At 28.7% G+C, this 12,886-nt stretch overlaps 3 protein-coding genes across 3 annotated transcripts; all 3 read right to left on the reverse strand.

Annotated features, from left to right (window-relative positions):
• Positions 1-613: 613 nt before the first annotated feature.
• On the reverse strand, positions 614-3,781 carry LOC111623054 (solute carrier organic anion transporter family member 5A1-like). Its single transcript, XM_023365537.1, has 9 exons — positions 3,137-3,781; positions 2,677-2,763; positions 2,413-2,610; positions 2,181-2,345; positions 1,915-2,110; positions 1,702-1,834; positions 1,451-1,626; positions 1,314-1,378; positions 614-1,072 (listed from the first exon to the last, which is right to left on the reverse strand). The coding sequence occupies exons 1-9, from the start codon at positions 3,720-3,722 to the stop codon at positions 768-770; spliced, it is 1,911 nt and encodes a 636-aa protein (XP_023221305.1). The 5' UTR covers positions 3,723-3,781; the 3' UTR covers positions 614-767.
• Positions 3,782-6,507: 2,726 nt separating this feature from the next.
• LOC111623055 (solute carrier organic anion transporter family member 5A1-like) lies at positions 6,508-9,675 on the reverse strand. The gene is made up of 9 exons (XM_023365538.1): positions 9,031-9,675; positions 8,571-8,657; positions 8,307-8,504; positions 8,075-8,239; positions 7,809-8,004; positions 7,596-7,728; positions 7,345-7,520; positions 7,208-7,272; positions 6,508-6,966 (listed from the first exon to the last, which is right to left on the reverse strand). The coding sequence occupies exons 1-9, from the start codon at positions 9,614-9,616 to the stop codon at positions 6,662-6,664; spliced, it is 1,911 nt and encodes a 636-aa protein (XP_023221306.1). The 5' UTR covers positions 9,617-9,675; the 3' UTR covers positions 6,508-6,661.
• On the reverse strand, positions 9,663-12,139 carry LOC111623085 (solute carrier organic anion transporter family member 5A1-like). Its single transcript, XM_023365568.1, has 7 exons — positions 11,554-12,139; positions 10,956-11,042; positions 10,460-10,624; positions 10,194-10,389; positions 9,981-10,113; positions 9,730-9,905; positions 9,663-9,684 (listed from the first exon to the last, which is right to left on the reverse strand). The coding sequence occupies exons 1-7, from the start codon at positions 12,137-12,139 to the stop codon at positions 9,663-9,665; spliced, it is 1,365 nt and encodes a 454-aa protein (XP_023221336.1).
• Between the last annotated feature and the right edge of the window lie 747 nt (positions 12,140-12,886).

Below are 12,886 nucleotides of genomic sequence, written 5' to 3' on the forward strand. Positions count from 1 at the left end.
AAGCAATGTTTTCAATATAAATTATTTTTTTAAAATCTAAAATGCGACTTAATTTTGATATTTATTTTAAGTTTTATTTTAATGTTTTACAAATTCAAACCATCTTCACTTATTTTAATTTCATTTTTTGTATTATGTTTTTTTTATTGTAATTTTATATTTTAAACTAATTACCCCCTAAACTTTATACGTCTTTTCTCAATTCAAACTTTTAAACCTTTTTTTTTTGTATATTTAATATTTATTATATTTTCGTTAGGATATTAATTTAAAAATGTTATATTCTATCGGTTAAGATGAATGGAAGAATCAAATTCATAATTACAAATTTAAAATATTAATGTTCGTATGTTTATTTCATTAAAAAGTGTTTAAAAAATTGTCTGTGATGGTGCATTTTATACGTAAGGCAGTATTTGTTTATGTATTTACAATGATTATAGAATGCTAATTTTTAAAATTTCAGGAAATAATCATTTAGAAGTGTTTCAAAAATAATTTTATTTGAATATTTTTGAAGTTTCTTATTGTAATAAAGATCGGAATAATAATAATAATAATAACTAATGTAAATTTTATTAGTATTACATGCATTAGACAGTAGCATGTCGATTCCATTGAAAAATTTCTAATAAACACAATATGCAATTACAAAAATATACATCAATATATCAGTAATAGAAACATATTAACATTATATCTGAATATTTTTAATCTTCTGATGTAAATTACGAAAATGTTTTTTTGATAAATGATAATTAACAATGTTAAAACTTCTTTTTTAAAGAAACATTGGAATAAGTTTCTCTGGCAGTACTGGACTTCCTGGATTTCTCTCCCGCTTCATCTTCTTCATCATCGTAAAAGTTTTTGATTTTTCTACTATGATAAGCAATAAAAAAATCGCAGATTGTTCCTATTAATAGTAGTCCACCCGTTGAACCATGTAAATAATATCTGAATTTATTAGAATCGTATATCCAACAGTTTCCTGTTTTTCCGCATTTTTCTTCCCAGACCATGCATGCAGAATCAGTGATAGCACCGTATATTATTGGATTAGGTATAAATACTATCAAAATATATAAAAAAAACTATAATTAATATGATAATATTGTAGTAAAATAAGTGTAATAAATTTAATTAAAAGCAAAGCTATAAATATTTTTAAAGTTCTTATGTAAAAATGTAAAAAAAAGAATTGAAATGGATCAATCGATAATTATTATTTTTATATGTATATATTATATAATTAAATATATTTAATCTTTGCATATTTTAAAATAAATCAACTAATAATTTATATCGCTTACCAAAGATACTCAATATAGCTTCACCGAGTCCAAGAGCCAAACTTTTATCTTTAGGATCTATAGCACTAAGGTGGCAAAAATCATGAATTATGTATGTATTTTTTAAATATTATAGTAATATTTAAATAAAAATATACCGGAAAAGTAATAAAGAGAAGCCAACTGAATTAACTGATGAAATGACACAGAGAAAAGCGAACGTTACAATATATGATATAATCTTTTGACAATTCTGTTTACAATATTCTGAAGTTGCAGTCGATATAATGAAATTTTGCTTCTCGTCGTGTACACACTGACAATTACTATAAAGCTAGGAATAAAAAACAATTTATAATTTTAATGCTATTAAAATAATAAAGTACGTATCATTTGAAAATATTCTTACGGTGTCATTAGATTCCGAACAACCGGCAAAACAGGGAGAGAAATATGATGATTGACTATCTGTACCACATACGGGTTGAAATGTTGCCAGTGTACAATCACAGTTTGAATTGCAACTGTTTTCAAGAATTAATCTATTAAAATATTAAAAAAGTACATTTGAAAATAATAATTATGTTAAAAAATTTACAATTTTTAATTAATGTTGACTTACTCTCCGTTTCGATTTTCTGTTCCCAACATTAATATCTGAGGACAACCCATCATCATAAAAGAAAATATGAGAAGTGCAGAAATTATATCATTAATCATTACAGAAAATGCTATATAATGCGGTTTTGGTTTAAATTTTCGAATAATTATGCCACCAGAAATCAAACCAACTTGAATGCTGATCAATGCAACTGGACCTGAAAAATCAATTTAATTATCAGGAAAAATAAATTGGCATTTATATTATTATGTCAATGATAAACATGCCAGTTAATAAATTTGCATCTGCAGCCGACTGTCCAAATTGTGATTCAAAATATTTAGGAAGGAATATATAATGTCCAAGCCATCCATTTCCAATAATGATATCACTCATCATATACCAAAATATAACCGGATTACGAAGTATACGTAACGATGAAATTAAAATATCTGTGAAAACATATAATTCAATTCAAAATTATTATATCTAATTTTATTTTAATTTAGTTATACTTACCTTTAATGTTTAATACATTTGTTTGATTTTCTGAATTTTCTTTTCCTTCTTCAATTCTTTTGGTTTGTGCTTTAGTCAAAGCAGCTGGAAAGAAGAACATGGGTATAGTTGTTATTATCATGGCAATTCCCAAGATAAGAAATCCTAGCCACCATGCTCCAATCCATCTCGGATCTTCTTTTGGGAAACTTGGAGTATCTGTTAATTTAAATGTAATGAGATAGTAGCTAATAATTTCTCGAAATAACAGAAATGTATACATACACGCAGGATATTCGTAGTATCGTAGACATACCGCAGATAATACAAATCCAAATGTTGGACCTAGAAGTCTCAACGCATAACATATACCTAGAAAAATAATTTAGATTATTATTATTTTTTACTTCTTCCGCTTAGTGGACACTAGGAAAGTCGTTATTCCACCCATTATGGGTTCGACAGGCCCATAATGGGGGACGTGGTACGAATTATCCGAGACAGACTGCCCATGAAATATCTCTACGTGTTCAAATAGCATGGATTCTATCCCAGATTTCAGAGGCCTCAGCAGCCTCGACAACCTGGTCATTTATATTAATAATAATAATCACTAAACGATTAATACAACTGCATTATGAGTATTATAAAATTAACATAAAATTTAATTATTCAATACTAATGATTAAGTATACTAGAAAATATTATATTTGATTGAAAATTTAATTATATTTTAAAACTTTACCAAGATACAAAGCAGATTGTTTTTTCTTGATATTATCATCCATGTAGGGTATACCAATCGTATAATATGCTGTGCTTCCAAATCCTTTCAATAGGCTAGCTAAAGCAAAACAGGTAAGAGCTGGGATAGTAATCGATTTATCATCGTCACAGTATTTTTCTTTTGATCTTGTTTCGCATAATTCATTTTCTTTTTCAAGACTGGTTGTGTTGGAGAACAGATCAAAAGCTGGTCCATAAATAAAATAAGGTAAACAAGATAAAAAACAACTTATAACCACAATCAGCATTCCCAGGCCGATCCATTTTGGTCTGTTGATATTCCTACCGTAGTAACCAATGATAATACTGGTTAAAATAGGAGTGACATTATCCATTGTGAGTATCAATCCGGTAGCTTTACTGTTGAACGAATATCTTTTCTCGATAGTTGATATCACACCAATTAAATAAGCATAATATGCACCTTGTACAATACCCAAAAGAGAAAACGAAATCAAAAAAGCACTGGGTTTAGCAAAATGTTGAAGCCATTTAGGTCTCCATTTTCCGAATCCACATTGCAGATTACTTTTATCTTCATCCATGTTACAATCTCATAGAAGTTGACGATCTTACTACGCATTCAAAGAGTCAAACGACTTCAGTTACGATTCTAAACAACAAAGACCTTGGTCGCCAATCGTCGCACAGTTCACTAAATTAAATAATAATCTTTAATGAATCTAAATACGTCAAATTTTTCAATGTAGTGAAGACTTTTATCGCCAGAAAAAATAGTATTTTAATAAGGATGTGAATGATAATTGTAAGAGATCAGTTAATTTATTTATATTTTAAAACAATTCAATATTTCTCTTGAATTAGCGTAGATTAACTTCTTTCAGCAAACAATTTAATTATTATTGATATTATGAAAGATGCCTAGAACAGTCAAACCTTTATATATACTACACTTTCTTTATTAGCATAAATTAAAATGATACAATAGAAAAATTTATATCATATATCATATACAGTATATGCAATCAAGATAAAACTTCTATTATTTAGAACAGTGATTCTCAAACTTTTTCGATCCACCGCCCCCTTTGTTCCTTAAAGTTATACCCAACGCCCCCTAACCCATTTTCTCTTGTGTGAGAAAAGGATTGGAAATATTCTTAGGAAAACTTTTCTATGAATCTCACACTTTGTGTCCTCACTGTACATTGTTCTCATCATCTGGAAACCATTAAACGCAATGTTTCCTCTTATCAGCCCCAATTTTGCCTTTGGTCACCGTTCAATACCCTGACTCTATCATAGATCTATTCATCGCGCCAGAAGGGGGCGTTATTGCTTACTTTGAGAAACGCTGAGCTAAAATAAAAGTCAATGTGTTAGAAATATNATTTTAAATGTTGCCGAGAAATTTAAGTAATACTTTGCTGGATTTTTTTTATATTTAAATGGACTCACATTGCATTTGTGGATTTCTCTTCTCATATAATGGAAAATGGCAAAATTTAATCAAAATTAATCGAACAGATTTTGAGAAACAGCACAATTCTGTAAGCCTCATAGAAGAAGCTTCGCTAACACTACGCTTCAATTAATAAAAATTAATATTTTTAATTAACCTGTATGTTGATGAAAAAATGGACATACGTAATTTTGAAAATAGATGAAGAATATATTTATAAGCAGATAGTATTGCTTTCGAATTTGCAGTAAAACAGAAAATTGTTGATTGTATCATTCTGTCATCAACTTCATGCCACTACTTCGTTTTTACATTTTTGGCGTAATTTTCGATTTTTATTTGGCTATGCTTGGCAACTCAAAATAATTCCAGCAATGAGTTGCGTAACTTTCCCGGCAAGTGTTAAAAATTGGGTGCGGAGCCAACTGTTATAATATATTTTTAATTGTTCTTATATTATTAATTGTTATAAAATGGCAAAAGAAAACTTAATTTTAAAGGTGGAGATGAGTTTCATAAAAACTGTAAATACTAATAACGAGTAAAATCATCATTAATCTATCCCCACTCGAGATATGACATAAAACCTGACCTTTAGACAATAAAATTTAATAGCATCAATTCCCTTAATACACAAACCTTTTTTCAAAATTTAAGAAATTTTTTACAAAAGGCAGAGGAGTTAGTAAGCTTAAAAGTAGGTAAACAAAATTTTGCCCCTATACTAACATTCATGTATATAGAAACAAAAAAAAAATTATTTGCATTTCTCGATGTTTCAAGGTCCCCTGAGTCCAAAAATATAAAAATCTTGGGAAAGGTCATTTTTTGACCGCTCGACATACTTTTCCTCAATTATATATAACAGCCGGAAGAGTTTTTAAAAAAAAGGCCATGAAGAAGGTGAACAGGAAGAAAATGCAGTAAATGATGTTAATGTATATGATAATACGTAACATCCTCATAATTGTGAAGGAAAATAAATCACTATATTTTCATAAAGAGAACATTTTATTTTAAATTTAAAATATTCTATTTAAAATAGAATAGTCAATAAAAATTTAAGTTTGTTCATATATGTATTATATTATTGAAATTGTTACTTTTATTATAAATATAGTACTGTATATATGTAAATAAATTGCATTTATAATAGAAATAACAAGCATATTTTTATAAGAATTTAAATAATTTGAATTTTATTGAAATATAATACTGTTAAATACTTTAAGTTTAAAATAATATTAAATCATGCAAATTAAAAATTAAATATTATAAAATTGCATTTAATTAAGCAATGTTTTCAATATAAATTATTTTTTTAAAATCTAAAATGCGACTTAATTTTGATATTTATTTTAAGTTTTATTTTAATGTTTTACAAATTCAAACCATCTTCACTTATTTTTTATAATTTCATTTTTTGTATTATGTTTTTTTTATTGTAATTTTATATTTTAAACTAATTACCCCCTAAACTTTATACGTCTTTTCTCAATTCAAACTTTTAAACCTTTTTTTTGTATATTTAATATTTATTATATTTTCGTTAGGATATTAATTTAAAAATGTTATATTCTATCGGTTAAGATGAATGGAAGAATCAAATTCATAATTACAAATTTAAAATATTAATGTTCGTATGTTTATTTCATTAAAAAGTGTTTAAAAAATTGTCTGTGATGGTGCATTTTATACGTAAGGCAGTATTTGTTTATGTATTTACAATGATTATAGAATGCTAATTTTTAAAATTTCAGGAAATAATCATTTAGAAGTGTTTCAAAAATAATTTTATTTGAATATTTTTGAAGTTTCTTATTGTAATAAAGATCGGAATAATAATAATAATAATAACTAATGTAAATTTTATTAGTATTACATGCATTAGACAGTAGCATGTCGATTCCATTGAAAAATTTCTAATAAACACAATATGCAATTACAAAAATATACATCAATATATCAGTAATAGAAACATATTAACATTATATCTGAATATTTTTAATCTTCTGATGTAAATTACGAAAATGTTTTTTTGATAAATGATAATTAACAATGTTAAAACTTCTTTTTTAAAGAAACATTGGAATAAGTTTCTCTGGCAGTACTGGACTTCCTGGATTTCTCTCCCGCTTCATCTTCTTCATCATCGTAAAAGTTTTTGATTTTTCTACTATGATAAGCAATAAAAAAATCGCAGATTGTTCCTATTAATAGTAGTCCACCCGTTGAACCATGTAAATAATATCTGAATTTATTAGAATCGTATATCCAACAGTTTCCTGTTTTTCCGCATTTTTCTTCCCAGACCATGCATGCAGAATCAGTGATAGCACCGTATATTATTGGATTAGGTATAAATACTATCAAAATATATAAAAAAAACTATAATTAATATGATAATATTGTAGTAAAATAAGTGTAATAAATTTAATTAAAAGCAAAGCTATAAATATTTTTAAAGTTCTTATGTAAAAATGTAAAAAAAAGAATTGAAATGGATCAATCGATAATTATTATTTTTATATGTATATATTATATAATTAAATATATTTAATCTTTGCATATTTTAAAATAAATCAACTAATAATTTATATCGCTTACCAAAGATACTCAATATAGCTTCACCGAGTCCAAGAGCCAAACTTTTATCTTTAGGATCTATAGCACTAAGGTGGCAAAAATCATGAATTATGTATGTATTTTTTAAATATTATAGTAATATTTAAATAAAAATATACCGGAAAAGTAATAAAGAGAAGCCAACTGAATTAACTGATGAAATGACACAGAGAAAAGCGAACGTTACAATATATGATATAATCTTTTGACAATTCTGTTTACAATATTCTGAAGTTGCAGTCGATATAATGAAATTTTGCTTCTCGTCGTGTACACACTGACAATTACTATAAAGCTAGGAATAAAAAACAATTTATAATTTTAATGCTATTAAAATAATAAAGTACGTATCATTTGAAAATATTCTTACGGTGTCATTAGATTCCGAACAACCGGCAAAACAGGGAGAGAAATATGATGATTGACTATCTGTACCACATACGGGTTGAAATGTTGCCAGTGTACAATCACAGTTTGAATTGCAACTGTTTTCAAGAATTAATCTATTAAAATATTAAAAAAGTACATTTGAAAATAATAATTATGTTAAAAAATTTACAATTTTTAATTAATGTTGACTTACTCTCCGTTTCGATTTTCTGTTCCCAACATTAATATCTGAGGACAACCCATCATCATAAAAGAAAATATGAGAAGTGCAGAAATTATATCATTAATCATTACAGAAAATGCTATATAATGCGGTTTTGGTTTAAATTTTCGAATAATTATGCCACCAGAAATCAAACCAACTTGAATGCTGATCAATGCAACTGGACCTGAAAAATCAATTTAATTATCAGGAAAAATAAATTGGCATTTATATTATTATGTCAATGATAAACATGCCAGTTAATAAATTTGCATCTGCAGCCGACTGTCCAAATTGTGATTCAAAATATTTAGGAAGGAATATATAATGTCCAAGCCATCCATTTCCAATAATGATATCACTCATCATATACCAAAATATAACCGGATTACGAAGTATACGTAACGATGAAATTAAAATATCTGTGAAAACATATAATTCAATTCAAAATTATTATATCTAATTTTATTTTAATTTAGTTATACTTACCTTTAATGTTTAATACATTTGTTTGATTTTCTGAATTTTCTTTTCCTTCTTCAATTCTTTTGGTTTGTGCTTTAGTCAAAGCAGCTGGAAAGAAGAACATGGGTATAGTTGTTATTATCATGGCAATTCCCAAGATAAGAAATCCTAGCCACCATGCTCCAATCCATCTCGGATCTTCTTTTGGGAAACTTGGAGTATCTGTTAATTTAAATGTAATGAGATAGTAGCTAATAATTTCTCGAAATAACAGAAATGTATACATACACGCAGGATATTCGTAGTATCGTAGACATACCGCAGATAATACAAATCCAAATGTTGGACCTAGAAGTCTCAACGCATAACATATACCTAGAAAAATAATTTAGATTATTATTATTTTTTACTTCTTCCGCTTAGTGGACACTAGGAAAGTCGTTATTCCACCCATTATGGGTTCGACAGGCCCATAATGGGGGACGTGGTACGAATTATCCGAGACAGACTGCCCATGAAATATCTCTACGTGTTCAAATAGCATGGATTCTATCCCAGATTTCAGAGGCCTCAGCAGCCTCGACAACCTGGTCATTTATATTAATAATAATAATCACTAAACGATTAATACAACTGCATTATGAGTATTATAAAATTAACATAAAATTTAATTATTCAATACTAATGATTAAGTATACTAGAAAATATTATATTTGATTGAAAATTTAATTATATTTTAAAACTTTACCAAGATACAAAGCAGATTGTTTTTTCTTGATATTATCATCCATGTAGGGTATACCAATCGTATAATATGCTGTGCTTCCAAATCCTTTCAATAGGCTAGCTAAAGCAAAACAGGTAAGAGCTGGGATAGTAATCGATTTATCATCGTCACAGTATTTTTCTTTTGATCTTGTTTCGCATAATTCATTTTCTTTTTCAAGACTGGTTGTGTTGGAGAACAGATCAAAAGCTGGTCCATAAATAAAATAAGGTAAACAAGATAAAAAACAACTTATAACCACAATCAGCATTCCCAGGCCGATCCATTTTGGTCTGTTGATATTCCTACCGTAGTAACCAATGATAATACTGGTTAAAATAGGAGTGACATTATCCATTGTGAGTATCAATCCGGTAGCTTTACTGTTGAACGAATATCTTTTCTCGATAGTTGATATCACACCAATTAAATAAGCATAATATGCACCTTGTACAATACCCAAAAGAGAAAACGAAATCAAAAAAGCACTGGGTTTAGCAAAATGTTGAAGCCATTTAGGTCTCCATTTTCCGAATCCACATTGCAGATTACTTTTATCTTCATCCATGTTACAATCTCATAGAAGTTGACGATCTTACTACGCATTCAAAGAGTCAAACGACTTCAGTTACGATTCTAAACAACAAAAACTATTATAGGAATATTTAAATAAAAATATACCGGAAAAGTAATAAAGAGAAGCCAACTGAATTAACTGATGAAATGACACAGAGAAAAGCGAACGTTACAATATATGATATAATCTTTTGACAATTCTGTTTACAATATTCTGAAGTTGCAGTCGATATAATGAAATTTTGCTTCTCGTCGTGTACACACTGACAATTACTATAAAGCTAGGAATAAAAAACAATTTATAATTTTAATGCTATTAAAATAATAAAGTACGTATCATTTGAAAATATTCTTACGGTGTCATTAGATTCCGAACAACCGGCAAAACAGGGAGAGAAATATGATGATTGACTATCTGTACCACATACGGGTTGAAATGTTGCCAGTGTACAATCACAGTTTGAATTGCAACTGTTTTCAAGAATTAATCTATTAAAATATTAAAAAAGTACATTTGAAAATAATAATTATGTTAAAAAATTTACAATTTTTAATTAATGTTGACTTACTCTCCGTTTCGATTTTCTGTTCCCAACATTAATATCTGAGGACAACCCATCATCATAAAAGAAAATATGAGAAGTGCAGAAATTATATCATTAATCATTACAGAAAATGCTATATAATGCGGTTTTGGTTTAAATTTTCGAATAATTATGCCACCAGAAATCAAACCAACTTGAATGCTGATCAATGCAACTGGACCTGAAAAATCAATTTAATTATCAGGAAAAATAAATTGGCATTTATATTATTATGTCAATGATAAACATGCCAGTTAATAAATTTGCATCTGCAGCCGACTGTCCAAATTGTGATTCAAAATATTTAGGAAGGAATATATAATGTCCAAGCCATCCATTTCCAATAATGATATCACTCATCATATACCAAAATATAACCGGATTACGAAGTATACGTAACGATGAAATTAAAATATCTGTGAAAACATATAATTCAATTCAAAATTATTATATCTAATTTTATTTTAATTTAGTTATACTTACCTTTAATGTTTAATACATTTGTTTGATTTTCTGAATTTTCTTTTCCTTCTTCAATTCTTTTGGTTTGTGCTTTAGTCAAAGCAGCTGGAAAGAAGAACATGGGTATAGTTGTTATTATCATGGCAATTCCCAAGATAAGAAATCCTAGCCACCATGCTCCAATCCATCTCGGATCTTCTTTTGGGAAACTTGGAGTATCTGTTAATTTAAATGTAATGAGATAGTAGCTAATAATTTCTCGAAATAACAGAAATGTATACATACACGCAGGATATTCGTAGTATCGTAGACATACCGCAGATAATACAAATCCAAATGTTGGACCTAGAAGTCTCAACGCATAACATATACCTAGAAAAATAATTTAGATTATTATTTTTTTTTACTTCTTCCGCTTAGTGGACACTAGGAAAGTCGTTATTCCACCCATTATGGGTTCGACAGGGCCCACAATGGGGCTGTCGTGGTCACTAAGGGGGGTCTCTTTTTGCAAGCCCATTATGGGTTCGACAGGGCCCACAATGGGGCTGTCGTGGTCACTAAGGGGGGTCTCTTTTTGCAAGCCCATTATGGGTTCGACAGGCCCATAATGGGGGACGTGGTACGAATTATCCGAGACAGACTGCCCATGAAATATCTCTACGTGTTCAAATAGCATGGATTCTATCCCAGATTTCAGAGGCCTCAGCAGCCTCGACAACCTGGTCATTTATATTAATAATAATAATCACTAAACGATTAATACAACTGCATTATGAGTATTATAAAATTAACATAAAATTTAATTATTCAATACTAATGATTAAGTATACTAGAAAATATTATATTTGATTGAAAATTTAATTATATTTTAAAACTTTACCAAGATACAAAGCAGATTGTTTTTTCTTGATATTATCATCCATGTAGGGTATACCAATCGTATAATATGCTGTGCTTCCAAATCCTTTCAATAGGCTAGCTAAAGCAAAACAGGTAAGAGCTGGGATAGTAATCGATTTATCATCGTCACAGTATTTTTCTTTTGATCTTGTTTCGCATAATTCATTTTCTTTTTCAAGACTGGTTGTGTTGGAGAACAGATCAAAAGCTGGTCCATAAATAAAATAAGGTAAACAAGATAAAAAACAACTTATAACCACAATCAGCATTCCCAGGCCGATCCATTTTGGTCTGTTGATATTCCTACCGTAGTAACCAATGATAATACTGGTTAAAATAGGAGTGACATTATCCATTGTGAGTATCAATCCGGTAGCTTTACTGTTGAACGAATATCTTTTCTCGATAGTTGATATCACACCAATTAAATAAGCATAATATGCACCTTGTACAATACCCAAAAGAGAAAACGAAATCAAAAAAGCACTAGGTTTAGCAAAATGTTGAAGCCATTTAGGTCTCCATTTTCCGAATCCACATTGCAGATTACTTTTATCTTCATCCATGTTACAATCTCATAGAAGTTGACGATCTTACTACGCATTCAAAGAGTCAAACGACTTCAGTTACGATTCTAAACAACAAAGACCTTGGTCGCCAATCGTCGCACAGTTCACTAAATTAAATAATAATCTTTAATGAATCTAAATACGTCAAATTTTTCAATGTAGTGAAGACTTTTATCGCCAGAAAAAATAGTATTTTAATAAGGATGTGAATGATAATTGTAAGAGATCAGTTAATTTATTTATATTTTAAAACAATTCAATATTTCTCTTGAATTAGCGTAGATTAACTTCTTTCAGCAAACAATTTAATTATTATTGATATTATGAAAGATGCCTAGAACAGTCAAACCTTTATATATACTACACTTTCTTTATTAGCATAAATTAAAATGATACAATAGAAAAATTTATATCATATATCATATACAGTATATGCAATCAAGATAAAACTTCTATTATTTAGAACAGTGATTCTCAAACTTTTTCGATCCACCGCCCCCTTTGTTCCTTAAAGTTATACCCAACGCCCCCTAACCCATTTTCTCTTGTGTGAGAAAAGGATTGGAAATATTCTTAGGAAAACTTTTCTATGAATCTCACACTTTGTGCCCTTACTGTACATTGTTCTCATCATCTGGAAACCATTAAACGCAATGTTTCCTCTTATCAGCCCCAATTTTGCCTTTGGTCACCGTTCAATACCCTGCCTCTATCATAGATCTATTCATCGCGCCAGAAGGGGGC

Source organism: Centruroides sculpturatus, unplaced genomic scaffold, assembly GCF_000671375.1.
Source record: "Centruroides sculpturatus isolate CEXI.00-Female unplaced genomic scaffold, Cexi_2.0 scaffold237, whole genome shotgun sequence".
Classification (NCBI taxonomy): domain Eukaryota; kingdom Metazoa; phylum Arthropoda; class Arachnida; order Scorpiones; family Buthidae; genus Centruroides; species Centruroides sculpturatus.